This window comes from Tachyglossus aculeatus, chromosome 4 (genome assembly GCF_015852505.1).
Source record: "Tachyglossus aculeatus isolate mTacAcu1 chromosome 4, mTacAcu1.pri, whole genome shotgun sequence".
Taxonomy (NCBI): Eukaryota; Metazoa; Chordata; class Mammalia; order Monotremata; family Tachyglossidae; genus Tachyglossus; species Tachyglossus aculeatus.
In genome coordinates this window covers 82,064,893-82,091,106 of record NC_052069.1, presented here as the reverse complement: position 1 = coordinate 82,091,106, position 26,214 = coordinate 82,064,893, and the positions used below count along the sequence as shown (strand labels likewise).

The following is a 26,214-nucleotide window of genomic DNA, read 5'->3' as shown; positions in this document are numbered from 1 at the left end:
GCTGACTGTCAGGGTAGATAAGACTCCTCAGTGTTTGAGCGATGTTCAAGGAAACAGCACCCCTTAGATGGAGAACCAGCAAGGCCTAACAAAAAAAGCACAGGCCTGAAAGCTAGGGGACCTGCCAGCTTTGCCACCGGCCTGCTGTGTGACCTTGGGCAAGTCACTTTTCTTCTCCGTGCCTCAGTTTCTTCATCTGTAAAATGCGGATTCAATCCCTGTTCTCCCTCTTACTTAGATTTTGTGGGACAGGGACTGGCCAACTTAATAATAATGATGGTGTTTGTTAAGCGCTTACTATGTGTCAAGCACTGTTCTAAGTGCTGGGATAGATATGAGCTAATAATAATGAGCTTTCTATGTGCCAAGCACTGTTTTAAGCACTGGAGCACTGTTCTACACACTTCAACACAGTCCCTGTCCCACACAGGGCTCACGGTCTTAATCCCCATTTTACAGATACAGATTTAGAGAAGCAGCGTGGCTCAGTGGAAAGAGCCCGGGCTTGGGAGTCAGAGTTCATGGGTTCAAATCCCGGCTCTGCCAATTGTCAGCTGTGTGACCTTGGGCAAGTCACTTAACTTCTCTGTGCCTCACTTACCTCATCTGTAAAATGGGGATTAAGACTGTGAGCCCCCCGTGGGACAAACTGATCACCTTGTAATCTTCCCAGCGCTTAGAACAGTGCTTTGCACATAGTAAGTGCTTAATAAATGTCATTATTATTATTATTATTATTATTATTACAGATGAGGTAACTGAGGCCCAGAGAAGTGAAGTGACTTGCCTAAGGTCACACAGCAGACAAGTGGTGGAGCAGGGATTAAAACTCAGGTCCTTCTGACCCCCAGGCCCATGCACTATTCACTGGGACATGCTAGGCTCTTTATTTAACCAAGTGCTTTGTACAGTGCTTGGCACATAGTAGGTGGTATGGAAAGAGACTAGATGATGGCTCCAGGTCACAGCCATTTCTTGGCCTCTGTGATTTCAGTGTACAGTGGTTAGCAAATTCTTTTGAATAAATTCCACTTTCTGGAGTTGGAAAAAATGCCCCCCACCCCTCAATACTTTTCAGTTTCTTTCACGTCTGCCCTTCGTTGTTGTCAGTGGTCAGCAGCGAAAGCACAAAAATTGCCCCAGCAGAGCCTCATCCCCCTACATTTCTAACCCAGATTCATACAGTTGTAGATAAAATTAGGCAATTGCCAAACTCGAGCTCTCATTCTCGGGATTTCTCCTATCGCTATTTTTAAACCAAAATCCTTTTGATTCTGAGTTGTAAAAATATACCCGTGGTTCTTTGGAAAAGTCTAAACCCTTGACTTGGAGTGATGCTTGGTGCCCATCTCAGGGAACCTGATCCCTCACCCCCACATCCTCCCCCCAGCCACGCCCCCAACCTGGTGGGTCAAAGAGCAGCTCCATCCCCTTTAATAGCATGATAAATTTGTAATGAAATATTTGTCTATGATCAAAGAAGCACATCCCCATGTAGAGACTGCAATGGAAAGGTCAAACAACCTCCTCTTCATAGCACGTGGCTGTTAAGAATTCAGCTCAGTTCTGGCTTCTTGGAAATAGGACGCACAGACAACTTGAGCTGTTTAAAACCAAGTTGTGGGAGGAGAGATGAGAGCAAAATATGGAATGGCGGAATTCTGTAAAAAGTTCAGATCTTCAGGGAAGAACACCTTCTGGTTGCTGAAGTTGGTCAGGGCCATACTAACGGAAGAATTGTGCCCCCTCCCAAATGCCCCTTGGCCTCAATCGGCCCATCAATCGGTGGTATTTATTGAGTGCCTCTTTGAGCAGAGCACTGTACTATGCTTGGGAGAGGATAATAAAGTTAGGAGACATGGTCCCTGCCCTCAATGAGCTTACAATCTAACCGCTGTTTTTCAGATAATTCTAGATTAAATCATCCTTTGTTTTGAAGCTTAGTTAAAACCAAAGTGTATTTTGGTGATCTCAGGTGTCTGTTTGCCAGCACACATACACCCAATGGCACAAAACGACGTTCACACACATCTCTCAGCAGTTATCAAATCTTGGTCATAGTGCCAACATCTGGAAGAGTCCTGTAGAATTGAAAATCTGGCTTCCGTTCCCCTCAAAATGAGGGAAATTTGCCTGTTGATCTATGACTTAGATCTTCATGGTTATGTCATCTTCTGCTCTGTTATGCCATCCTCTAACAGGGTATGTCTTTTTACATGTTGGTAGCTTGGATTGTAAGTCTCTAGCTGGCAATGATCTTTTGTGTTTTACTCGCTAGCCTAGCACCCATAAGGTTGGTTTAAGATAATGATATGAGTCAGGGGGACTACCATCAATATTAGAAAGAGAGGGGTGAGTGCTCCTTGGCCTCCTCTCACAGATAAACCTCCCTATTTGGCTTTGTGGATTGCAAAGGCCAACAAGTCAGTCCAAGTCAGAAAGGAATTGCCCACCTCTTATAGAGACCTCTCCATAGGCAGGTACCTTACTGCCCAGTTCCATTTTGAGACCTGTCCTCTCCTTCCCTCCCTTCCCTTCTTCCCTCCCCCATTTTATCTTCTCCTCTCCTCTGCTCTCCTTTCACCTCTCCTTCCATCACCTCCCCTTCTTTTTCCTCTCCCCTTCCCCTCCTCTCCTCTTCCTCTCCCCTCTTCTCTCTTCTCTTTTCTTCTCTTCCATTTCTCCCCTTCTCCTCTCTTCCCCTCCCCTTCCATTCCCCTCTCCCTCCCCTCCTCTCTGTTCTTTTCTCTTCCATTTCTCCCCTTCTGCTCCCCTCCCGTCCTTCCTATTCCCCTTCCCCTCACATTCCTTTCCCCTTCTCCTTCACCTTCCCTTCCCTTTCCTCCCTCTTCTCTCTTCTCTTCTCTTTTTCTTCCCTTCTCCTCTGTTCCCCTCTCCTCCCCTCCTTTGACACTCACTCCTATTACTCCTATCCTATGGCTTCAACTGTCACTTCTATGCAGATGACTCCCAAATATACATCTTTAGCATTTCCTCTTATCTCCAGGACTTAGCTACCTAGATATCTGCTAGTACTGTAAGCTCATTATGTTCAAAACTTGTTCAAGTCTAGGAAAGCACTTACAGGACACATTCCAAAGTCACTCCTCTGTAGGTGAGTTTAATCCCCACATTTAAATTATTGATTTACAGAAAGTAGTGATAATGATAGTGGCATTTACTAAGTGCTTATTATGTGCCAGGCACTGTACTGAGCGCTGGGGTGAATACAAGCAAATCAGGTTGGACATAGTCCCTGTCCCATGTGTGGCTCACAGGGTCCATCTCCATTTTACAGATGAGGTAACTGAGGCCCAGATAAGTGAAGTGACTTGCCCAGGGTCACACACCAGACAAATAGTGGAGTCAGGATTAGAACCCATGACCTTCTGATTCCCACATCTATGCCCTATCCACAATGTCATGTCCCCTCCTTGATTTTAAAGCACCTCTTCCTGAAACACAAAAGCAAAGGATTTATGTCTTTTAGGGCATTTGTTCCTATTTCTTTTGTCCTTGAAAATTGCAGGCCTGGATTTTTTGAAGTCAGTTTTAACTAATGTATACATACATATTGACTCATCCAACATTGTACAGAAGCTGCAGTTGATCTCCAAGAATGGATGCCATACATTAATATTATCTAGACACTTGTTAGAATACAATCTGAAAACTCCTGAACATACAATGACTGTAAATGTAAATCTTGAATGAGCGAAGGCTCCTTTTCACTGAGATGCTCAAAAAAGCATGAGAATGTGAAGCACAGTAATAATTGTGGTATTTGTTAAGTGCTTACTCTGTGCCGAGCCCTGTACTAAGTGCTGGGGTAGGGCTTAGTAGATAGAGCACAGGCCTGGGGATCAGAAGGTCATGGGTTCTAATCCCGGCTCTGCCACATCTCTGCTGTGTGACCTTGGGCAGGCCACTTGACTTCTCTGGGCCACAGTTACCTCATCTGTAAAATGGGGATTAACAGTGTGAGCCCTATGTGGGAAAAAGACTGTGTCCAACCTCTCTAACTTGTATCTACGCCAGCGCTTAAAATAGTGCTTGACATTTAGTAAGTGCTTAATAAGTACCATAATTAATCAATTAATATAAAATAATCAGGTCCCACATGGGGCTTAAGGTCTAAGTGGGAGGGAGGACAGATATTGGAGCCACATTTTGCAGATGAGGGAACTAAGGCACAGAGAAGTTACATGAGTTATCATCATCATCAATCGTATTTATTGAGCGCTTACTATGTGCAGAGCACTGTACTAAGCGCTTGGGAAGTACAAATTGGCAACATATAGAGATAGTCCCTACCCAACAGTGGGCTCACAGTCTAAAAGGGGGAAACAGAGAACAAAACCAAACATATGAGTTACTCAAGCTCACCCAGCAGACAAGTGATGGAGTGGGTTTCGAACTCAGCTTCTCTGACTCCTAGGCCTGTGCTCTTTCCGCTAGACCACTCTGCTTCACCTGCAAGCACAAGAGTGCAAGTGACTTGTTTAAAGCCCCCTTTTCTCTTAGGGAGTGGAGGGGGAATGACTTGCAATTCCTTATTGGAACCTGTATTATTTAATGGACGTGGCCTGTTCTGTATCATTTAGACAAATTGTCAGAATCAGGGATTTTTTTTCCCCTGTAAAAATCCCCCAGAATCTCTGATAATACATTCAGTTAATGTATACTGTTATACTTTGGCTAGGAAAAACTAAATGGAAGGAAGAAATGTTCACCCATTTCTGGAACTAACATTATTGAAAAATGTTGAGCATTTGTTTACTGCCCTGCACCATCTCATAGCCAAACCTGGACGTAGAAATTGACAGCTGAGGCATTTTTCTTTAGAGAGAAAAGCAAGAGTTATAATCACGGTAGCCATTAGTACAGTATATTAAAAGGGACAAAGCAAAAAAGACTTGGCCGTCATATCTGAACTTGCGGATGCTGGGTTTTTTACAGCGAGGAAGAAGCGTGGCTCAGTAGAAAGAGCCCGGGCTTTGGCGTGAGAAGTCATGGGTTCAAATCCCGGCTCCACCACTTGTCAGCTGTGTGACTTTGGGGAAGTCATTTCACTTCTCTAGGCCTCAGTGACTTCATCTGTAAAATGGGGATGAAGACTGTGAGCCCCTTGTGATCTCCCCAGTGCTTTGCACATCGTAAGCGCTTTATAAATGCCATTATTATTTTAGAGAAGCAGCGTGGCTCAGTGGAAGGAGCCCGGGCTTTGAAGTCAGAGGTCATGGGTTCAAATCCTGGCTCTGCCAATTGCCAGCTGGGTGACTTGGGGCAAGTCACTTAACTTCTCTGGGCCTCAACGACCTCATCTGTAAAATGGGGATGAAGACTGTGAGCCCCCCATGGGACAACCTGATCACCTTGTAACCTCCCCGGCGCTTAGAACAGTGCTTTGCACGTAGTAAGCGCTTAATAAATGCTATAATTATTATTATTATTATTATTATTATTTACAGCTTTATTTTTTAATCTCTAAGGACATACAGATACTTTGTGTTTGCTTCTACTCAAAAGAACCTAAGTATCGCCATTACTGGATCAGACTAATGTTTTTTCTGATATTTTTATGGTATTTGCTAAGCGCTTATTATGTGTCAAATACTGTTCTAAGCACTGGGGGAGGTACAAGCTAATGAAGCTGGACACAAGTCCCTGTCCCTCTTGGGGCTTTGGGCCCCTTAACAGTGAACAGGTATTCAATCCCCATTTTCCAGTTGAGGTAACTGAGGCACAGAGAAGTGAAGTGGCTTGCCCAAGATCACACAACAGACAAGTGGCAGAGCCGGGATTAGAACCCAGGTCCTTCTGATTCCCAGGCACATGCTTTTCTCACTTAGGCCATGCTGCTTCCTGGTCAACCTGTTCCCACTCCAGGTTGGGTCACTCAGGATCCATGTTTAGCCAGTTAGATGATGTGATTGCTGTTGGTATTTTGACTATTAATGTTATTATTATTTTTCTGACACTGAGGCACAGTAAATCAAGCCTAACTCCTGAAGTAAACAGTAGGGAACTAAAATTCAGTTTTAGATGTCAACAAGCACAGCAGGATATGTTACCTTGTCTGGTGTTTCTTGGAAGGTCCAATGAACAACGCTGGAGCTACCTTTAACTTTTTACAGTATTAATCACAGCTTTCCAATGGGTCATTAAAAAAAATCCAGCCCAAGTGCAAATGGGAAAGCTAAATGAGCACCAATTCTCAGCCTAAATTTAGATAACTTCATATGCTTAACGAATCTCAATCTGCAATATGTATGTGTACGGATACTGCTGACTGTGAAATTCATCTTTGAGAGTGTGGAGAGAGAGAGCGAGAGAGAGAGAGAAAGAGACAGATGGACAGACACACGGACAGAAAAGGCAAATGTGCAACCCATTGCAGTTTGGCGTAGTGGATAGAGCATGGGCTGGGGGGTCTGAAGTCATGGGTTCTAATCCCGGTTCCACCACTTGTGTGTGCTGTGTGGCCTTAGACAAGTCACTTCACATCTCTAGGCCGCAGTTACCTCAACTGTAAAATGGGGATTGGGACTGTGAGCTCCATGTGGGACGGGGACTGTGTCCAGCCTGATTTGCCTTTATTCATCCCAGCGCTTTGAACAGTGTTTGGCACATAGTAAGCACTTAACAAATACCACTTAACAAATACCATTATTATTAATAATAATAATAATAATAATAATTCAAAAAAGCAATCCCTAATTGTGCTGCTATGTTTAATGTTTGCAGATGCCATTTTCTCTCTCACCTTCATGTCTGTCATTCCTTATGACCCCCGGCCCGCGTCATCCCCCGGGCCTGGAATGCCCTCCCTCTGCCCATCCGCCAAGCTAGCTCTCTTCCTCCCTTCAAGGCCCTTCTGAGAGCTCACCTCCTTCAGGAGGCCTTCCCAGACTGAGCCCGTTCCTTCCTCTCCCCCTCGCCCCCCTCTCCATCCCTCATCTTACCTCCTTCCCTTCCCCACAGCACCTGTATATATGTATATATGTTTGTACATATTTATTACTCTATTTTACTTGTACATATCTATTCTATTTTATTTTGTTAGTGTGTTTGATTTTGTTCTCTGTCTCCCCCTTTTAGACTGTGAGTCCACTGTTGGGTAGGGACTGTCTCTATATGTTGCCAACTTGTACTTCCCAAGCGCTTAGTACAGTGCTCTGCACACAGTAAGCGCTCAATAAATATGATTGATTGATTGACTGATTATGAGTGGCTACCAGTGGCTACCAATCAATCTGCGCATCAGGCAAAAACTCCTCACCCTAGGCTTCAAGGCTGTCCATCACCTCACCCCCTCCTACCTCACCTCCCTTCTCTCCTTCTTCTGCCCAGCCCGCACCCTCCGCTCCTCCGCCGCTAATGTCTCCTCACCGGGCCTCGTTCTCGCCTGTCCTGACATCGACCCCCGGCCCACGTCATCCCCCGGGCCTGGAATGCCCTCCCTCTGCCCATCCGCCAAACTAGCTCTCTTCCTCCCTTCAAGGCCCTACTGAGAGCTCACCTCCTCCAGGAGGCCTTCCCAGACTGAGCCCCTTCCTTCCCCACCCCCTCGTCCCCCTCTCCATCCCCCCATCTTACCTCCTTCCCTTCCCCACAGCACCTGTATATATGTATATATGTTTGTACATATTTATTACTCTATTTATTTTACTTGTACATATCTATTCTATTTATTTTATTTTGTTAGTATGTTTGGTTTTGTTGTCTGTCTCCCCTTTTTAGACTGTGAGCCCACTGTTGGGTAGGGACTGTCTCTATATGTTGCCAACTTGTACTTCCCAAGCGCTTAGTACAGTGCTCTGCACACAGTAAGTGCTCAATAAATACGATTGATTGATTGATTGATTATGAAATTTTGGCTCAAAGGAGCAGCACCTTTCTTCATAGCAATGCACTCTGCTGATTTATCTTCAGCCATTGACTCCCAGTTTTCAGTTGGGATGAAGCATTGTCTGAGCCTTGGTTTTACTGTGTTTTTAAAACATTTCCTCTGTTCCCTGTACTTTCGATTTCTTAGACCTCTCAACTGCCTTCAAAACTATGGATCGTTCCCTTCTTTTTTTTTTAAAAAAAAAGGTATTTGTTAAGCGCTTACTATATGCCAAGCACTGAGTTAAGCACTAAGCACTGGGGTAGTTACAAGCTAATCAGGTTGGACGCAGTACCTTTGGGGTTCACAGTTTTAGTCCTTATTTTCCAAATGAGGGAATTGAGACCCAGAGAAGTGAAGTGACTTCCCCAAGGTCGCACAGCAGACTGTGGTGGAGCTGGGATTAAGCACCCAAATCCTTCTGAGTCCCAGGCCTGTGCTGTATCCACTAGACCATGTTGCTTCATCTCCCTTCAAATGCTTTAATATAGTGCTCTTCATACAGTAAATTCTAATTAAGCAAGAATGATTGAGTAAAACACTAGCCAACCTTGGTTTCAGTGATAGTTCTTACTTGGTCGTACTCATACGTTTTTGACTGCTCCTTCTCAGCATCCTTCCCTGGCTCCATTTCCTCTTCTCAACCCTAACATTGGGTATTCCTCCGTGCTCCATTCTGGGACCTCTCCTCACTTTACACTTACTCCCATGGGGAACTTATCCTCTCCTATGGCTCCAACTGTCACTACTATGTAGATGACTCCCAAATCTACCTCTTTAGCATTTCCTCCTGTCTCCAGGACGTTGCTACCTAGATGACCGCTGACACGTCAAGCTTGGTATTTTCAAAACTGAACTCCTCATCCTCTCCTCCATATCCTGTCCTCCACTTAACTTTCTTGGATGTTTATGACTCTTGCATTACCTTTGATGCCTTCTCTTTCGATCCCCACGTTCTTTCTGAGCCACAGACCCCGTCAGTTCTTCCTCAATCAGTGGTGTGTATTGAGTGCTTCCTGTGTGCAGATAACTGTACTAATCATTTGTCAGAGTACAGTGTAACAGAAATGTTTCCTGCCCACCAGGAGCTTACAGTCTAGAGATTCCCCACCACTGGAGAATGTGCCCCTTCTTTTCTATCCAGATGGCCACTGCCCTGGCCCTGGAGCCGGACACATAGGACAAGAGGTTTAGTATGTACCATTTACTGAAGTCAGCATTGAAACATGCCTCAGTGGCAGCTTATTGGATTTTTACTACCCGCTTAGAAATCTGATGACCTTTCCCTCCCTTATCTTTCAGTACTTTTGTACGTGAGGAAAGAGACCGACGAAGTGTTTGATGCTCTGATGTTGAAATCCCCCACGGTAAAGGGACTCATGGAAGCGGTAAGTTGATTAACTCATACATCGACCTTGATCTTGCTCTGCAGATTCGAGTAGCAATCTGTGTATTTAATATGGAACATTGGAAATCAAACCAGCATATGTGGCTCATGAAGTGATGAAATTATACTGTTTTTTGTTGGGTATTTTTTTCTGCTTTATGCTATCATGGCTGGAGACAGGGCAGTCTAGTTCTCAGGTATTTGCAATTGAATCTCCAAAGGACAAAGGGCTCAATTTTTTAAGGAAACCTCTGTTTGCGGTTTAATAGAAACTATAATTTCCAGTGAAATTAGGAGTTTAGTGAGGTTTAAGGCCTGGGAGTCTGCTGGACTGATGCTGCTACTTGTACATTATCCTCTGTGAATATCTGGTGAAATAAGGTGTCTTTTCCTCAGCCCCAATATAGTTAGTCTCTTTGTGCTGATCATTCAGTGTCATAATAATAATAATAATTGTGGTATTTGTTTAGTGCTTCTCAAGTCCCAGGCACTATACTAAGCACAGGAGTGGATACAGTCAAATTGGGTTGGACATAGTCCCTGTCCCACTTGGGGCTCACAGTCTCAATCCCCATTTTCCAGATGAGATAACTGAGGCCCGGAGAAGTGAAGTGACTTGCCCAAGGTCACACAGCAGACAAGAAGCAGAGCTGGGATTAGAACCCATGACCTTCTGATTCCCAGGCCCATGCTTTATCCACTGTGCCATGCTGCTTCCCCCAGAGTCCTCTCACAAACACACAATTGGCCAGGACTCATGATAATTAAGGTTGTAAACCAGCAGTTCTCATCGTATCTCTTCTAGCATTAGCTGTTTGATGAGGCTGTTCTTTTCTCACCGCCTTTCAGGGTGGGAACTGAGAAAACCAGAGAGACAGGGAAGCGGGTAAACTGACCTGTAGTCTCTATCTGTCAGGCAAATGTGAGAATAATAATGTTATTGATAATAGTAGAGTAGATGCAAGATAATCAGGTCCCAAATGGGGCTCACAGTCTAAATAGGAGGGAGAACAGGTATTGAATCCCCATTTTGCAGAGGAGGAAATGAGGCATAGAGAAGCAAACTGATGAAGCATGTGCCCCTGAGTCTTTTTTAAAAATTTTTATTAATGGTATTTGTTAAGCGATTACTGTGTACCAGGCACTGTTCTGTGCTGGCATAGATTCAAAATAATCAGGTTGGACACAGTCCCTGTCTCACATGGTGTTCACAGTCTTAATCCCCATTTTATAGATGAGGTCACAGAGAAGTACCCGAGGTCTCAGTAAGTATATGGTGGAGCTGGGATTAGAACCCAGGTCCTCTGACTCTCACACTGCTTCTCAAGTGATGACGTCAGAAGGAAATGAAAGTAATGCTATTCATTCCCAGAAGTCTTAACCTTATCTTCCTGCAGTAGTCTCTGTTAATGTCAAGGTGATTTATAACCCTGGGGTGGTCCTTGCAGGTTTTGGTCAGAAATGTTCTCCAATTCCACTTGTCCCTCATTCTCTCAGCCTAGTGGATAAAGCTGGGAGAAAGAAGGACCTGGTGCTATTCCAGGCTTGTCTGCTGTGTGATCTTGGGCAAATCACTTCACTTCTTTGTGCCTCAGTTACCTCATTTGTAAAATGGGGATTAAGATTGTGAGTCCCATGTGGGCCAGGGACTGTGTCCAACCTGATTATTTTGTATCTACTCCAGCACCTGGAACAGTGCCTGGCATATATTAACAAATACCATTTTTTAAAAAAAGACTTGGAGGCACATGCATCATGAGTTTGGTGGGCCCATCTGGCTGATTTATGCAGAGCAAGTTTTAGAAATGATAGTACGATAGACCCTCCTGTATTCAGGGCACTCCAGTGGCAAAAAGGGGACAAAGATCAGTTTGTGAGCTCATCGGGGCTGGGGGAAATGCTGGCTGTGGGCTGTGGGTTGAAGAAGATGCAGGGAGGTCTTCTGGCTTAGACCTAAAGCAGTCTTAGAGTAAAGGGGCACCTACATTATGCTCTCGAGGAGCTGCCATCACTCCTGCGTGAACAGGACACTTCTCCAGGGGATGGGGGAAGGACAGGCTAGGCCAGGGTATCTAGCGCTTCCCCCACATCACACCCTAGACATCTCTCGAGATGCTGTAGCTTTCTGGGAGGGGTGGGAAAGAACGAGGAATGGGTTTATGTGAGGCAGCACCTCAGAGCCCTGCAGAATCCAGATATCCCAGGCCCAGGACTGGTGCTAAAATATCCAATTGGACACATCCCAAATTGTATACATAGTTGTCCTTTGCCTTCAACAAAGTCTCCACAGATGGTAAAATTCAATTATGCCTACATCTGCGGCTGAAAAGGGCAAGGCAAGGCTGGACAATGGTTACCCACAAAAGCTGGGCCTTCTTGTGTTCTGTTGTGTGTTTGCCACATGAAGCACTGTGTCCGCTTTTGCCTCCTTGTCTTTTGTTCCTTATGACGCATTTGCTCAAAAAGAGCCACCCTTATCTTGGCAGAAATATGCCACGCTGATCTTTGTGCTTTTCAAGTAGCTGATGAAAATCTTAGTGACGGCATCTCCCATGGTTCCAAGGGAGGAAGCATAGAGGACCCAGAGACAGGAAATGGGCTCAAAGGAAAGACTTTGCCTGGGTGTGAGGAAGGACCGTTTGCCTCACAGAGTTTAAAGCACTGGATGGTCTTCCAAGGAAAGTTGAGGAGTTTCCACCCCAGGTGATCTTTAAGGGAAGATTAGTCAGATCGACCAGTCCCAATGATTTAGAAACTCACCTGCCTGGAAGTGAATACTCTCTTGAGGTCTCCTTCTGGCTCTATGATGAGGAAAGTGGAACTTTTTAGGATATCTGTTAAGCCCTTACTGTGTGCCAGGCATTGTACTTAGTGCTGGGGTAAAGGGACAGTCCCTGTCCCACATAATAATAATACTAATGGCATTTGTTAAGCACTTACTATGTGCAAAGCACTGTTCTAAACACTAGGGAGGATACAAGGTGATCAGGTTGCTCCACTTGGGGCTCACAGTCTTAATCCCCATTTTACAGATGAGGTAACTGAGGCCCAGAGAAGTGAAGTGACTCGCCCAAAGTCACACAGCTGGCAATTGGCGGAGCTGGCATTTGAACCCATGACCTCTGACTCCAGAGCCCAGGCTCCTTCCAATGAGCCACGGGCCTCTAAATCTTAATCTGCATTTTATTGATGAGGTAATTGAGGTACAGTGAATAATAATTATTATTATTATGGTATTAGTTAAGTGCCCAATATGTGCCAGGCAATGTGCTAAGCACTGGGGCGGATATAAGCAAATTGTGTTGAACACAATCCCTATCCCACGTGGGGCTCACACTCTTAATCCCCATTTTACGGATGAGGGAAGTGAGGCCCAGAAAGGTGAAGTGACTTGTCCAAGGCCACACAGCAGATAAGTGGCAGAGCCAGGAGTAGAACGCTTGGCATTCTGACCCCCAGGCCTGTGTTTTAAGTGAGTTATGAAGTCACACAGCAGACAAGTGGCAGGGCGGGGATTCTAACTCAGGTCCTTCTGACTCCTAAGCCTGTGCTTTAACTACTAGGCCAAGCTGCTTCTTGTAATTGGTTTTAAGATTCAACAGTCTTAAAGCTTTTTGCGGAGTTGAGTCATCTAGACTCTCAGTGAGTTTTGGAATTAACCGGGGATTTTACCGATGTCTACTCCCCCTTTCCTTCCCTCTTCCTCCGCCCCACTTCCACTCCCAACCTCCTCAGTCCCACATTTGGGGCAGCTGAGTGTCAGCTGTATGTGTAATTCAACAAGGGCTATTTTCCCTATTTTGTATCGGTCCTCTGGGCCGTGTGGGAATGTTCGGTCACGGTCTCAGCAGAGAGGCCGCCAGGAAGGCAGACTTCCTTCAGTACAGGGGCCGTGTGGAGGTGAGCTTGGTTGTCTCCGGCCTCCTCAGCTGAGGCTCATCTTCAGCAGTGGAAGGAAGGGTGTAGAGGTTGCTTCAACAACCCATCAATGGGTGGTCTTTGACCCATTGATTGATTGGAATCCAGCTAGGGTAAGGTGTGTGAGGAGCACTTACTATCCTCCCCATCTTTGCCGAGGGAGAGAGTTGTAACCTCAGTGCTTAGTAGTCAGTCATATATATATTGAATGTGACTGTATGAGGAGCACTGCACTAAGCACTTGGGAGAGTACAGTATAACAGACACATTCCTTGCCCACAATGAGCTAGTGCTCTGCACACAATAAATACAATTGATTGATTGGGGACAGAGCCAGAGGGTAGTAATAAATATAAATTTACTCATAATTTGTTTATATGAATGTCTGTCTTTCCCTCTAGGCTATGAGTTCTTTGTGGGCAGGGAATGTGTCTACCAACGCTGTTGTATTGTCCTTTCCCAGGCGCTTAGTACACTGTTATGCACACAGTAAGCACTCAGTAAATACAGTGGATTGACTGATAGTGGGTAAGTGGTCCCAGGACTTGTTCCCCGGACCCTCAGCTGAGTGGTCATCTTTTCTAGCCCTGGAGCAGAGCTTCAGACATAAAGCCGTAGCTGGCCCATTTTTGGTATATATGGTTGTACATATTGTATATATATATTGTATATATGGTTGTATATATGGTTGTATATGGTTGTACATATTTATTACTCTATTTTACTTGTACATATCTATCCTATTTATTTTATTTTGTTGGTATGTTTGGTTTTGTTCTCTGTCTCCCCCTTTTAGACTGTGAGCCCACTGTTGGGTAGGGACTGTCTCTATGTGTTGCCAATTTGTACTTCCCAAGCGCTTAGTACAGTGCTCTGCACATAGTAAGCACTCAATAAATACGATTGATGATGATGATGGTATGGTAGCTTAGAACTTGTAGCAAACGGCCTGCATTGTCTAAGCCTGAAAGGACATAACTCACATAGAAAGTTCCTCTCCTTTGCAGGGTGATACTTTACTTTTGAAACTAGTGGAGACCAGGGATAGCTATCAGCTGTAAGTGTCAAATGTGTGAAAGAGTTTCCCAAGTTTTCTGCCACAAATTGTTCATCCCGAGGAAGAGACTAGTGAAATTCCTTAGTATGGGCTTAGGATTCTGAGATGATTTCCTGAGAGGGATGTCACGGTTTCAAAGTGCCGTAGAGGCTCAATTGCTGTCTTGTTCTGGAGGCAGGAGCTGTAGAAGCTGAGCTCTCCGAGGTCTCTTCTGGGATTCTAGGAAATCCTGCCCTGAAGCAAGGGGATGATTTCTCCAGTTCCAGGGAGTGCTTGAGTCGCTGAAAATCCATTACCTAATTTTGGGCTGGTGAGCATTCTGGATTCTTAAGTTCTCTATCTTCCCTTCATGGGTGTTTACAGATATCCGAAAAATATGGTCTGCCAGTGGAGAAGATCGCAAAACTTTACAAGAAAAGCAAAAAGGGGTAAGAAAAAATAATTACCAGATCCAGCTGAAAGAATGAATCACTTTTCCCTCTTGTCTTTCAGCGGTCAACCTTTGCTGGAAATTTCATTGTCTGCATTTCCTAATGTCTTGATTACTTCATCAACCTCCTTGCTGACCTCCCTGATTCTACTGTCTCTTCTCTCCAGTCCATACTTCATTTTTCTGCCCAGGTCATTTTTCTAAGATTCTGTGTCTATCTCCCCATTTCTCATAACCTTCTAAGCACCAACTCCTCCCCATAAGCTTTAAGGCATTTAATCAAACCTCTTCCTCCTATTTATCCTTGCTCCTCGATATCTTCTTTCTTGCCTTTGACTCCTTGATCACCTCCTCCCTGATGCTTGGAACTCCCTCCCGCTTCATATCCAACTGTCCACTACTCTCCTGATCTTCAAGTCCCTCTTAAAATCACATCTTCTCCAGGAGGCCTTCTCTGGTGAACCTTTCATCTCCCCACCCTAATTCTCCTTCCCTTGTGTGTCACCTGAATGTCCCTCTTCGTATCCAACAGACTCCATCTTCAAAGCCCATCTAACATCACATCTCCTATCTTTCATCTCCCCTCCCTGTTCTCCCTCCCTTCTGTGTCAACTTGTGGCATCATAAGTACTTTGATCCCTCTGCAACCCACCTCCACAGCACTTATCCTTAAACTCTGTTGCTTCCCTTACGTGTCTTTTAATTTAATTTAATCCTCCCCCCTACCCCTTATTATTATTATTCTCCACACGGCTTTGGAGGGTTTTTTTGTTTTAAATGATATTTGTTAAGCGTTTACTATGTGCCAGGCACTGTACTAAGTGCTGGGGTAGATATAAACATCAGGTTAGACACTGTCCTTGTCCCGCATGGGGCTCACAGTCTTAATCTCTACTTTACAGAAGAGGTCATTGAGGCACAGAGAAGTGAAGAGACTTGCCCATGGTCACACAGCAGACAAGTGGTGGAGCTGGGATTAGAACCCAAGACCTTCTGACTCTCAGGCCCCTGCTCCACTCACTGGGCTGGATTGAGGCACAACCCAGAGAAAAAAGTGGCCTCTAGCATGAGATGGCAGTAGGGCCCTCTCACGCAGGCCAGGAGCTAGAGGAGTGAGCATTTGAACATCACCTGAGAGAATGCTCTTTTCTGCTTGGGCTGGGCCTCTCTTAGTACACCTCTAAGGTATTATTAATAATGATATTCATTAAGTGCATATAATGCATCAGACACTCCTTTAAGCACTGGGGTAGATAGAAGTTAATCAAATCAGTCGCAGCCCCTGTCCCTCATGGCGCTCACAGCCTCTCAGGGGACAGTGATACCCAGTCAAAAGGCACAGCGGGACTCTGCTGAGATTGGGATCTGGTACTGCCTGCCTACAGAAAATAGAAAGCAGAGCTCCAGGCTCTGCTTCCTTACCCAATCACCAGCATGGTGGCTCTGTGGGGGTCGGAGCAGAATCCGACCCCAGGGGCAAAGAAAAAAGCTTGTGGGTCAGCCATGGACTCAAAATCTCTCTTCTCCCCCCACAACCACATCTATTCTGACTCGTCCTTCTCCCCGCTCTGCCAGGATCTTGGTGAACATGGATGACAACATCATTGAGCACTACTCGAACGAAGACACCTTCATCCTAAACATGGAGAGCATGGTGGAAGGCTTCAAGATCACACTGATGGAAATCTAAGGTCCTGCCACCAGCCTCTCCTTTCAGCTGGAGCGGTCGCTGCATTTCATCCCTGGGAGAACCAAGCCCATCCCCCATCCCAGGCAGACCTTCCCCCCCCCCCAACCCCTTCCACCGCTTCCGAGGAGCTGTTACAGACCACGTTGGGGGCAGTGGGGTGGGAAGGAAGGGTAGGGACCTCCCCCGCTTTACCGACTGTGTCTCAACCTAACCACCACTGAGAGGGCTGAGACCCAACCTTTCCGGCCACGAAGATGCCACAGAAGCTTCTTAGATTCTTATTTATTGCCAACCACTGTCCCAGCACCAAGGGTTGAGGGGGAGAGCCGTGCTCTGGTCGAGACAGGATAAGAACCTCACCTTGGCCCGTGGTGGGGTGGGTCCCCGCATTTCCCCTTCCTCTAAACGACTGACCCCCAGGAAACTACTGATGTGTGTCTTGACGGCAGCGAGGAAAGGAAGGCAGCTGATCTCACACTCAACCTGCTGGCAGTCCAAGGCAGAGGGCAAGACAACCTTGCTCCATCCCTCCCTCCACTTCTCCTCAGCAAGTGGCACGAGGACTCGATCAGTAAGCTGGAATGCAATGTGTAAGTAACTCAGAAAAGTCTCACGTGTGTACATAATGTTTATAATATGCAGTAATATATTTTACCTACTCGACATGGGCATGTTTACTGCCCCTGGGTTGGGGGAGGATCGGCCCCTGGGACGCCCACGGTGTCCAGAGGTTTCCATTTCTGCACCTGCTCAGCTGTCATGTCTTACCGGGGTCTGATCTGGGCCCAAGGCACAAGTGCTGAGATGGCCTCTCCCAGCTTCATGGCACAGTCTTCCCCGGATCTGGAGCGCACCCTCTGCCTCCCTGCTCCCACGCAACCCTTCACGGGGCCTGCTGAGGATGCCGTGCGAGGTCTTGAGGTGGGGCATAGCATTTCTGTTCCTTCTGTTTAGTTCTGCAGCTCTTCCTGGAGCAAGTTGGGTGTGGAGTGAGAACGGTCAGTCGTTTCTATCAAATCCCTGTTTCTGGGCCATCTCCTGGGGGCCAGAAAGGCCAAGAGGGATGTTCCCCTCTTGCTAACCTGTAGATTTCCCCTCAGGGCCGGCCTCCACATGTCAACAATGCTAAGCTGTTAGTCCCTCGAACATCCCAATAATGATACCCCCCCACCCTCCTGCCCACCACCTCTTCATGCTTCGCTCACTCAACTCCTTTATTTGGGCTTGAGAGAAATCAGTTGAATGTTTGTGATTTCCAGGGGACCAGAGAACCTGGGCACCAGTCACTAACCACTGCACCTGCAGGCTTGGGTAGGGATGAAAGTTGTTGGGGGGATTTACCTTTAAGTCTGCCTGCCAGCAAGCCTCCCTTATCAGGCTAAATTTGGACGCTGTAGTCCTTGGCTTTCAACCTGTGGTTGTTCGCGTGGCTACTGGATCCTCTAAATCAAGGTCTCAGAGGAGAAAGGGCCAGCTTCTGGGCCAGGCCAGAGAACCACTGTGCCGCTGAGAAAGGATAGAAATGCTACGGTGAAAATCGCCTGAAAAGGAAAATCTCAAATCTATTGCGACAGGCCTCCTTCTCCCAGGCCCATTTTAGAGAATCTTCACCAAGGGATGGCCTGATCCCTTGAAATTCCAGTGAGATGGAGGATGGCCACCCCACCCCTTTTTCTAGAATGACCGCCAGTGGCCTGGATAAAGCACTTTGGGATGTGAGGAGAAAGAAACCCTGCATTACTGCCTGGTCACTGTTACCGTGAGCTGCATTGTCCTTCCCCTCACCTGCTATCAGGTGGGTCCACAATCCCTCTTGTTGCTGCTGCTGCCGCTGCCGCTCCAGGCCCCACAGAGCAGGGACTTGGGGAGGAAGGGGTAACATTTTGTTTCTATGTGTGTGTTCCTTTGGAAGCTCATTACCCTTTCTGTAGGGCTCCAACAGGCAACACGTTTCGGGGTAGAGATGCTTTTTTATGGACTGAATGTTGCAAACACAGACATGGTTTACGCTGTACCAGTGCCCTGCGTGGAAAAGAGGTTAAAAAATTCCAACCTGTTCCTGACGGGGCCGAGGTGCAGACACTCAATGAAATCACTTATCGCTTTGCCCCCCTGATGGATGCAGCCTGTCCTTGGGGCAGTTGTTTTAACTATGGTATTTTTTAAGTGCTTACTATTTGTCAAGCACTGTTCTAAGCATTGAGGGAGATGCAAGATCCTCAGCTTGGACACATTCTCTGCCCCACCTGAGGCTCACAGTCTAAGCAGGAGGGAGAACAGAGATTGAATGCCCATTTTACAGATGAGGAAACAGACAGAGAAGTTAAGTGACTTGCCCAAGGTCACACAGCAGGCAAGTGGCGGAGCCTGGATTAGAACCCAGGTCCTCTGACCCCACAAGCCCATGCTCTTTCCAGTAGGCCACACTGCTCCTCTTTGTTTCCTAAAAGAAACGTCTTACTTTTCACCTCTCCTTTTTCCTGCATGCCCAACCCCGCTTTAGGGGAAAAGTTGTTTGCCAATGGCACTCACACGCCCAGAAAGAATTAGTGACCTCATATCTGAGCGATCTTTTGTTTTGAAAGGAAAAGAGTGCAAAACGGAACCGGCCTCACACCCACTGAGGGGTTGGTGCCGTCACTCGTCCATCAAACTCTTGCCCCTAATTCCGGGTCAGCGTTAGTCCTGTCCAATCAAGCCCCATATCTTGGAACTGAGGGCAGACCAGCGCAAGAATCAAGCCTTCCCTCCCCTGTCTTGTGTGGTGGGAGGCTCAAGGGGCAAGGGCTGGGCTAGGCTGGGTCCACTGGGCTTGCTGCATCAGGGCGGTGCCCCCAAGACAGCCGTGGGACTGGGGTGGAAGTGAAGCCTGTGCAACATTTCCTGTCCATCTTGTGTACAAATGGGACAGCAAATCAGCACCGGGTGGGGAGGGGGTTTGTGCCAAATTCTGTGAAAAATCCCTTTGTCTGTGGCCAGCGAGGAAGCGTTATGTACAGACTGTCTGCTTTCATATTAAAAAAAAAATAGCGCATGTAACAATAGTTTTGTAAATGGGAGAGGGGGAATCTATGAACTATAAATACAGTTATTTTATTTTTTGTACATTTTTAAGAAGAAAAATAAATATTCATAATGTAAGAGTGAACTGTGTTTGACTTTTTCAGTGAGCCCACCGGTCTATTAAACTGCTCCCGGGGTCCTGCTGGATTGAGCCAAAAGAACTATGCTCTCACCTTCCTTCCCAAAATGCCCTGGGCAGATGCGGCTTGGGTGGTTACTCCTGTCAGATCCAGGCACCATCCGGTTAACCCCAGGCTGAAGTGGGGAGGAAGAGGGAAAAGGAGCCATCAGGGTCCTGAGTCTGCACTCATCCTAATAACTGCTTCACCTTTGCCTTAGTGACAGGGGCTAGGCCTCGCTTTCCCTAACTAAGCAGAAGCCACTTCTTCAGGAAAGAACACAGCAAGACTGGCACAGGACTGTTCTCTACAAAATTTCTCTCTCTTCCAGTTTTGGTAAGACCCTTGGGATAAGGGCTGATTGGACTTCAAGGTAAGGACAGTTGAGAAATTCCAGTTTTGAAAAAGAAAATCATACCCAAAGATGTTTTCCCAAAACAAAAATCTTTCCCATTGGCTACTGAGAAAGAAACAGTCTGGCACGACATGGAAATTCAATAAAAATGTCTCTCTCCCTTCCCAGCATGTGCTTTGCTTCCTCTTTCCTTCCGGTCCTCTGCTTTCCACCTTAGGCCACTGTACCATGCTGCTTCTAGTCACCAGATTCAGAACCATCACTTTCAGTTTTCCTTTAGGTGCGTCTTTCACTTTCCCATCTTTCAAGCAGCCAATCCAGAAGGTCTCTTCCTCCCCCTCTCCATCTGTTCAAGGGGGTTGGGGCCAACTCATTTCTTAATGTCCTCCGCAGTGCCTCTTTTCCTGACAAGGCCGAATCTACTGGGTTTACAGTGAGAGCTTAGAGAGTTTTGCCACCACCAGAAGTCCTGTCCAATCTTATTACCTGTGTTAACTGAGGAGTGGAAGCTGGGATATAGTGGGAGACTAAGCTCGTTATGGGCAGGGAACATTTCTGCCAATTCTGTTGTACTCTCTCAAGTGCTTAGTACAGTGCTCTGCACATAGCAAAGGCTCAATAACTACCAGTGACTGATGGATTGAGAAGAGAGTGAAGAAACAGGAGGGAGAGAGCTGATTATATGCTTTCAAACTAATAGTCAGGGGCTTTGCTTGGTGAGGAGAGGAAAGGGCAATCACTGGAGGTCACTGATGTGCCCAGTGAGATTTTAGAAAAATGACCCAGGGACCAGAATGAAGTGTGAACTAGAAAAAGGAGAGAATAGAGGGGAGGGAGAGGCAGCACAGCAGCTGGTAGTCAAAGTGGAAAATTACAAGGGACTGGCTTGGCATGGTGGTATTTGAATGGAGAAGAAGGGTGGGACAAGGGGGGGCAGGAATCTTAGAGTTATTGTAGAGGAAGGACTGACAGAATTTAGTGACAGACTGAATAGTGGGTTGAAAGAGAGAGGAATCAAGCATAATGTACAAATTGTGGGCTTGAGAGATGGGGCGGGCAGGGGAAATGTTGGTGGTGTCAACTTTGATGGGAAAGTTAGGTGGAGAGATTTGGGAAGAAACTGAGAAGCGCAATTTTGGACATAACAACGAGGTGCCAGCGGAACATCCACATAGATACCCCTTCCCCTACACAGCTTGCAGACCAACCCCCCCCCCCCCCCCCCCCCCCGACTGGACTGTAAGGTCCTTGAGGGCAGGTATAGTATCTACCAACCGTAGTGTTTAGTACAAAGGTCTGTACAAAGTAATCTATCACTGCTTAACTGACTGGTATTCTGGAGGCAAGAAGAGATGTGAGACTGTAGAGAAGTGGGGGAAGGACAGGGGTAGAAAGATACAGTTGGGAATTATCCACATGTAGAAGTCATGGAGGGAATGTAAATTGAGAAGAGAAGGGGAACAAAAACAGAGTCTTGAGAGACACCCACAATTAGGAGGGGCTGGGCTGAGGAGGGGTGGGGGAAAAGCAAAGGAAGAACTGTGGTGAAAGAGAATGAGGTGGATCAGCCAGAAAGGTAAGACAAAAACTAGGAGAAAATTGTGCTAGACGAAACAAGGCTAAGTAGTGTTTCCAGAAGAAGGAGGTGGTACATAACATCAAAGCTAACTAACTCAAAAGGTCGAGTCAGGATGGCAGATTTGTTAGACCTGGCAGGAAGAAGGTCACTGTCCTCTTCTGATTCTCCTCCTATCTCCTTGTTCACTCAGTCTCTTCCACAGGCTCCTCCTCCCACTCTCTAACTGTGGAATCCCTCTAGGTTCAGTTCTTGGACCTCTTCTATTCTCCATATACACACATTCCCTTGGAGAACTTACTTGCTGCCAAGGCTCCCATGTAATAATAATAATAATAATAATAATAATAATAATAATAATAATAATAATAATAATAATAATAGAATATATTTGTTAAGCGCTTACTATGTGCAAAGCACTGTTCTAAGCACTGGGGAAGTTACAAGGTGATCAGGTTGTCCCATGGGGGGGCTCACAGTCTTAATCCCCATTTTACAGATGAGGTAACTGAGGCACAGAGAAGTTATGTGACTTGCCCAAAGTCACACAGCTGGCAACTGACAGAGCTGGGATTCAAACCCATGACCTCTGACTCCAAAGCCCGTGCTCTTTCCACTGAACCACGCTGCTTCTCTGTGATTTCCAAGTTTTCATCCCCCATCCTGATCTCTCCCCTCTGCAGTCTCACATCTCTTCCTGGCTTCAGGAGATCTCTAGTTGGATGTCCCGCCGACGCCTCAAACTTAACATGTCCAAAACAGAATTCCTCATCTTTCCATCCAAACCCTGTCCTTCCCTTGACATTTCCCATCACTGTAGACAACACCATCATCCTCCCTAACAAGCTCAAAACCTTGGTGTTAGCCTCAACATATATTTTTTCAACGCACATATTCAATCTGCCATCAAATCCTGTCGGTTCAACCTTCAAAACGAGAAGATGAGAGAGCCTCCAGGCTGCCTCCAGGCTGAGGCTCCCAGCATTCTGTGGGGTGGAGGGGCCTAGAGTTTAGTACGATTAAAAGCACACCATTTCCTTGGGCAGCCCTTACATAATAATAATAATGATGGTATTAAGCACTTACTATGTGCAAAGCACTGTTCTAAGTGCTTGGGGGATACAAGGTGATCAGGTTCTCCCACGTGGGGCTCACAGTCTTCATCCCCATTTTACACATGAGGTAACAGGCACAGAGAAGTTAAGTGGCTTGCCCAAGGTCACACAGCTGACAAGCAGTGGAGCCAGAATTCAAACCCATGACCTCTGACTCCCAAGCCTGTGCTCTTTCCACTGACCCACACTGCTTACATGAGATGGAACCCAGCGAATCCCTACGAATGACTGAAAATTTCACCCATGAAGGAACTGGAACAAGACAGCAGGATGGTCTGAGATAATGCCAAGTAACTCCATTAGCTGGCCCCATTAGGAAAAAACAATTGTTAAAAGCCCCACATAGGCATCTACGCTTACCTTGTTGACTCTGGACAAAAATTCCCTCCTGCAAGCTAAGGTGTGGGTGGCTGGTTTCCAACACCTCTGAAGGAAGGAGGCTCCAGTGGGCAAAGTCCAGTCACTGCTTAGTCAACCTTTCCACCAGGAAGTTCTTCCTTATCTACATCCCTACTCCTGAAATAAAACATCTACAAAACAGATGACCACAATCTTTTATGTAAAAATCTCCCAAAACAATGCCGCCTCAGTCCTTTTTTTAAAAAAAAAAATGGTATTTGTTAAGCACTTACTATGTGTCAGGCACTGTATTCATCACTGGGGTTGATCCAAACTAGGTTGGACACAGTCCATATCCCACATGGGGCTCAGAGTCTTAATCTCCATTTTACAGATGAGGGAACTGAGGCCCAGTGAAGTGATGTGACGTGCCCAAGGACACCCAGGAGATAAATGGGAGAGCTGAGCTTAGAACCCAGGTCCTTCTGATTCCCAGGCCTGGGCTTTCTCCTATGGGCCATGCTGCTTCTCACGCTGCTTTGTACATCTTTATGGTAGTAATAATAATAATAATGGCATTTATTAAGTGCTTACTATGTGCAAAGCACTGTTCTAAACACTGGAGAAGTTACAAGGTGATCAGATTGTCCCACGGGGGTGCTCACAGTCTTTAATCCCCATTTTTACAGATGAGGTAACTGAGGCACAGAGAAGTTAAGGGACTTGCCCAAAGTCACACAGCTGACAATTGGCAGAGCTAGAATTTGAACACATGACCTTGTAAAGAGTACCTGCTGGAGGATTGGGGATGGAAGACAGGTGTGGGTGGGGAAGGGGTGGGGTAGTGGAGGAGGAGGAGCAGATGAGGATGACAGCTCAGGGAACTGGGGAGAGGCCCGAAGGGATAGGAGAAGCAGAGAGTTTCTTCTCATTACCAATCAATCAATACTATTTATTGAGTGCTTACTAAGCAGGGAATGTGTCTACCAACTCTGTTGTATTTTACTCTCCCAAGCACTTGTACAGTGCTCTGCACACAGTAAGTGCTCTGCTTACCATTGATTGATGGATTATCCGCAGAGCACCAGGCTAAGCACTTGGGAGGGTACAACACAGTCGACCCATTCCCTGCCCAAAAATAGGGGGAGGCAGATGTTACAATAAATTACAGATACACAATTTACCAAGTTTTTGTGGCTCACTGGCTGCACAAGCGGTCTCCATGCCGCTGCTGTTCATCATTGTGATGCCAATTTGTACTTCCCAAGCGCTTAGTACAGTGCTCTGCACATAGTAAGCGCTCAATAAATACGATTGATTGATTGATTGATTGATCCTGTTCTCATTCAGTCTCTCCACCGGGTGTACGGCTGTGGATTTCAGGGGCTGAGAGAGGGTTTGAGGGAGGGGTTTCTGATAGACAAAGGTCTAAGCAACAAGGCCTACAGAGACTGGGTCCTCCAACTCACTGAGAGTGCCCTGACCTAAGAGTCAGCGTCTCGTTCAGTCCGCCACCCCACCTCAGTTCCCGAGACCACCGACCCATGGCTGCATCTGCTGCTGATAGCTATATCCCCATTATGAGAGATAACATAATATGTTATGAGACATATGAGAGCTTGTTATTCCTCTCCTCCACTTCTCTCCTGACCCCTTCCAATCAACCCACTTAACACTATGGAAACTGTCCTCTCTAAGGTCACCAATGACCTTCTCCTTGTCAAGTCCAATATCCTCTACTCCATCCTAATCCTCCTCGACCTCTCAGCTGCCTTCAACACTGTGTATCAACGCCTTCCCCTGAAAATGTTATAATAATAATAATAATAATAATGGCATTTATTATGCCATTATGAGAGAAAAGCATCTCTCATCACAGGTTCAACTTTCCCCATTACCACCCATAATAAGCCACTGCCTCAGAGTCATGGGACAGGGAGGAAGAGGGCAACTTCCAAATAATAACAACAACAACAACGGTGGCATTTGTTAAGCACGTACTATGTTCGAGGCCCTGTACTAAGTTAACTGGGTTGGTCACAGTCTTAGTCCTACATTGGGCTCATGGTCTTAATCCCCATTTTACAGATGAGGGAACTGAGGGCCAGTGAAGTGACTTGCCCAAGGACACCCAGCAGAAAAGTGGCAGAGCTGGGATTAGAACCCAGGTTTTTCTGATTCCCAGGCCCTTGCTCTATCCACTAGACCACACTGCTGTAACCATCACCCCCACAAATATTACTTCCAAGCCCGCCCTCCAAACAGGGGCCAAGCCAGGGTTGCTGGGTGCCTTTGCCTTCTTCCTTGGGCCCGGCCACCTCTGCCACACACTTCTGGCAGAAGGGATCTGATCCCTGGGGAGGAGGAAATGAGAAGAGGAAAAGTCAAGCGGTGACAACCTCCCAGGGCATCATAATACCATTTTAACTTGAAAATTGCCTGAGGAGAAAGTGTTGCTCTGCCAACAAGCAATTATTGAGTGATGCAGTCTAAGCAAGTAGTTGGGAGAGCATGCAAATCAGTCACAAATTTCACCAGGTTACACTTGAGGCTCTCTTTTACACACCGGCCCCCTCAATACCCCCTCTCCTCACACACAGATCTTGGGGGCTGCTGTTGCTCTGTGACTATCAGGAAAACAAGGCCCATTTTAATCGCTGGATCTCCTGACCCTCTTAATCATCCCGGCTGATCAACCTTCCATTTAGCCTTACACTCTGCCATTTCCCCTTTCTGTAATTTATTTTAATGTCTATCTGCCCCTCCAAACCGTAAGCCCTTCATAGACAGGGACTGTGTTTACCCACTCTGTTATACTGTACTCTCCCAATCTCTTAGTACAGTGTTTTGCGCATAGTAAGGGCTCAATAAATATGAATGATTGGTTTGGAGCAATTCTCTCAGTTGGCATCCCACCATTTTGGGAGCTGGCAGGAAAGTGTCATCCCAAGGGGCAATCTGGGATGGGGAGGCAGTTACTCTCCCTGCTTCTGACCACCCCCCCTTCCCCGGCCCCCGTCACTGCTTGCCCCGCCTGCCCAGCTGTTCAGAGCTCAGTGACTGTCTTGAGGCTGAGGGAATCAGATCTGCTTCCACTGAGCCCCTGAATCATGGTCTGCCTCAACAACCATACAGGGCCTAGACAAATGATAACATTATTAGGCGAGGAAGCCCCTAACAACTCCTTTTTGCTGTCAGGACCTGGAGCTATTGGGTTGCTAATAATGGCTCAAAGACTGTTCTGGCTGGAGCAGGAAATCGGACCCTGGGATTC

The 26,214-nt window shown here is 46.4% G+C and overlaps 1 protein-coding gene across 2 annotated transcripts in view; it reads left to right on the top strand.

Annotated features, from left to right (window-relative positions):
* GRHL2 (grainyhead like transcription factor 2) overlaps positions 1-18,587 on the top strand; it is a 173,971-nt gene extending 155,384 nt beyond the window's left edge. For both annotated transcript variants that reach the window (XM_038744851.1, XM_038744850.1), the window contains exons 14-16: positions 9,194-9,279; positions 14,617-14,681; positions 16,259-18,587. In XM_038744851.1, coding sequence (XP_038600779.1) covers positions 9,194-9,279; positions 14,617-14,681; positions 16,259-16,373 — 266 coding nt within the window. In that variant the 3' untranslated portion in view covers positions 16,374-18,587. The remainder of the gene's footprint in view (positions 1-9,193; positions 9,280-14,616; positions 14,682-16,258) is intronic.
* Positions 18,588-26,214: the final 7,627 nt, after the last annotated feature.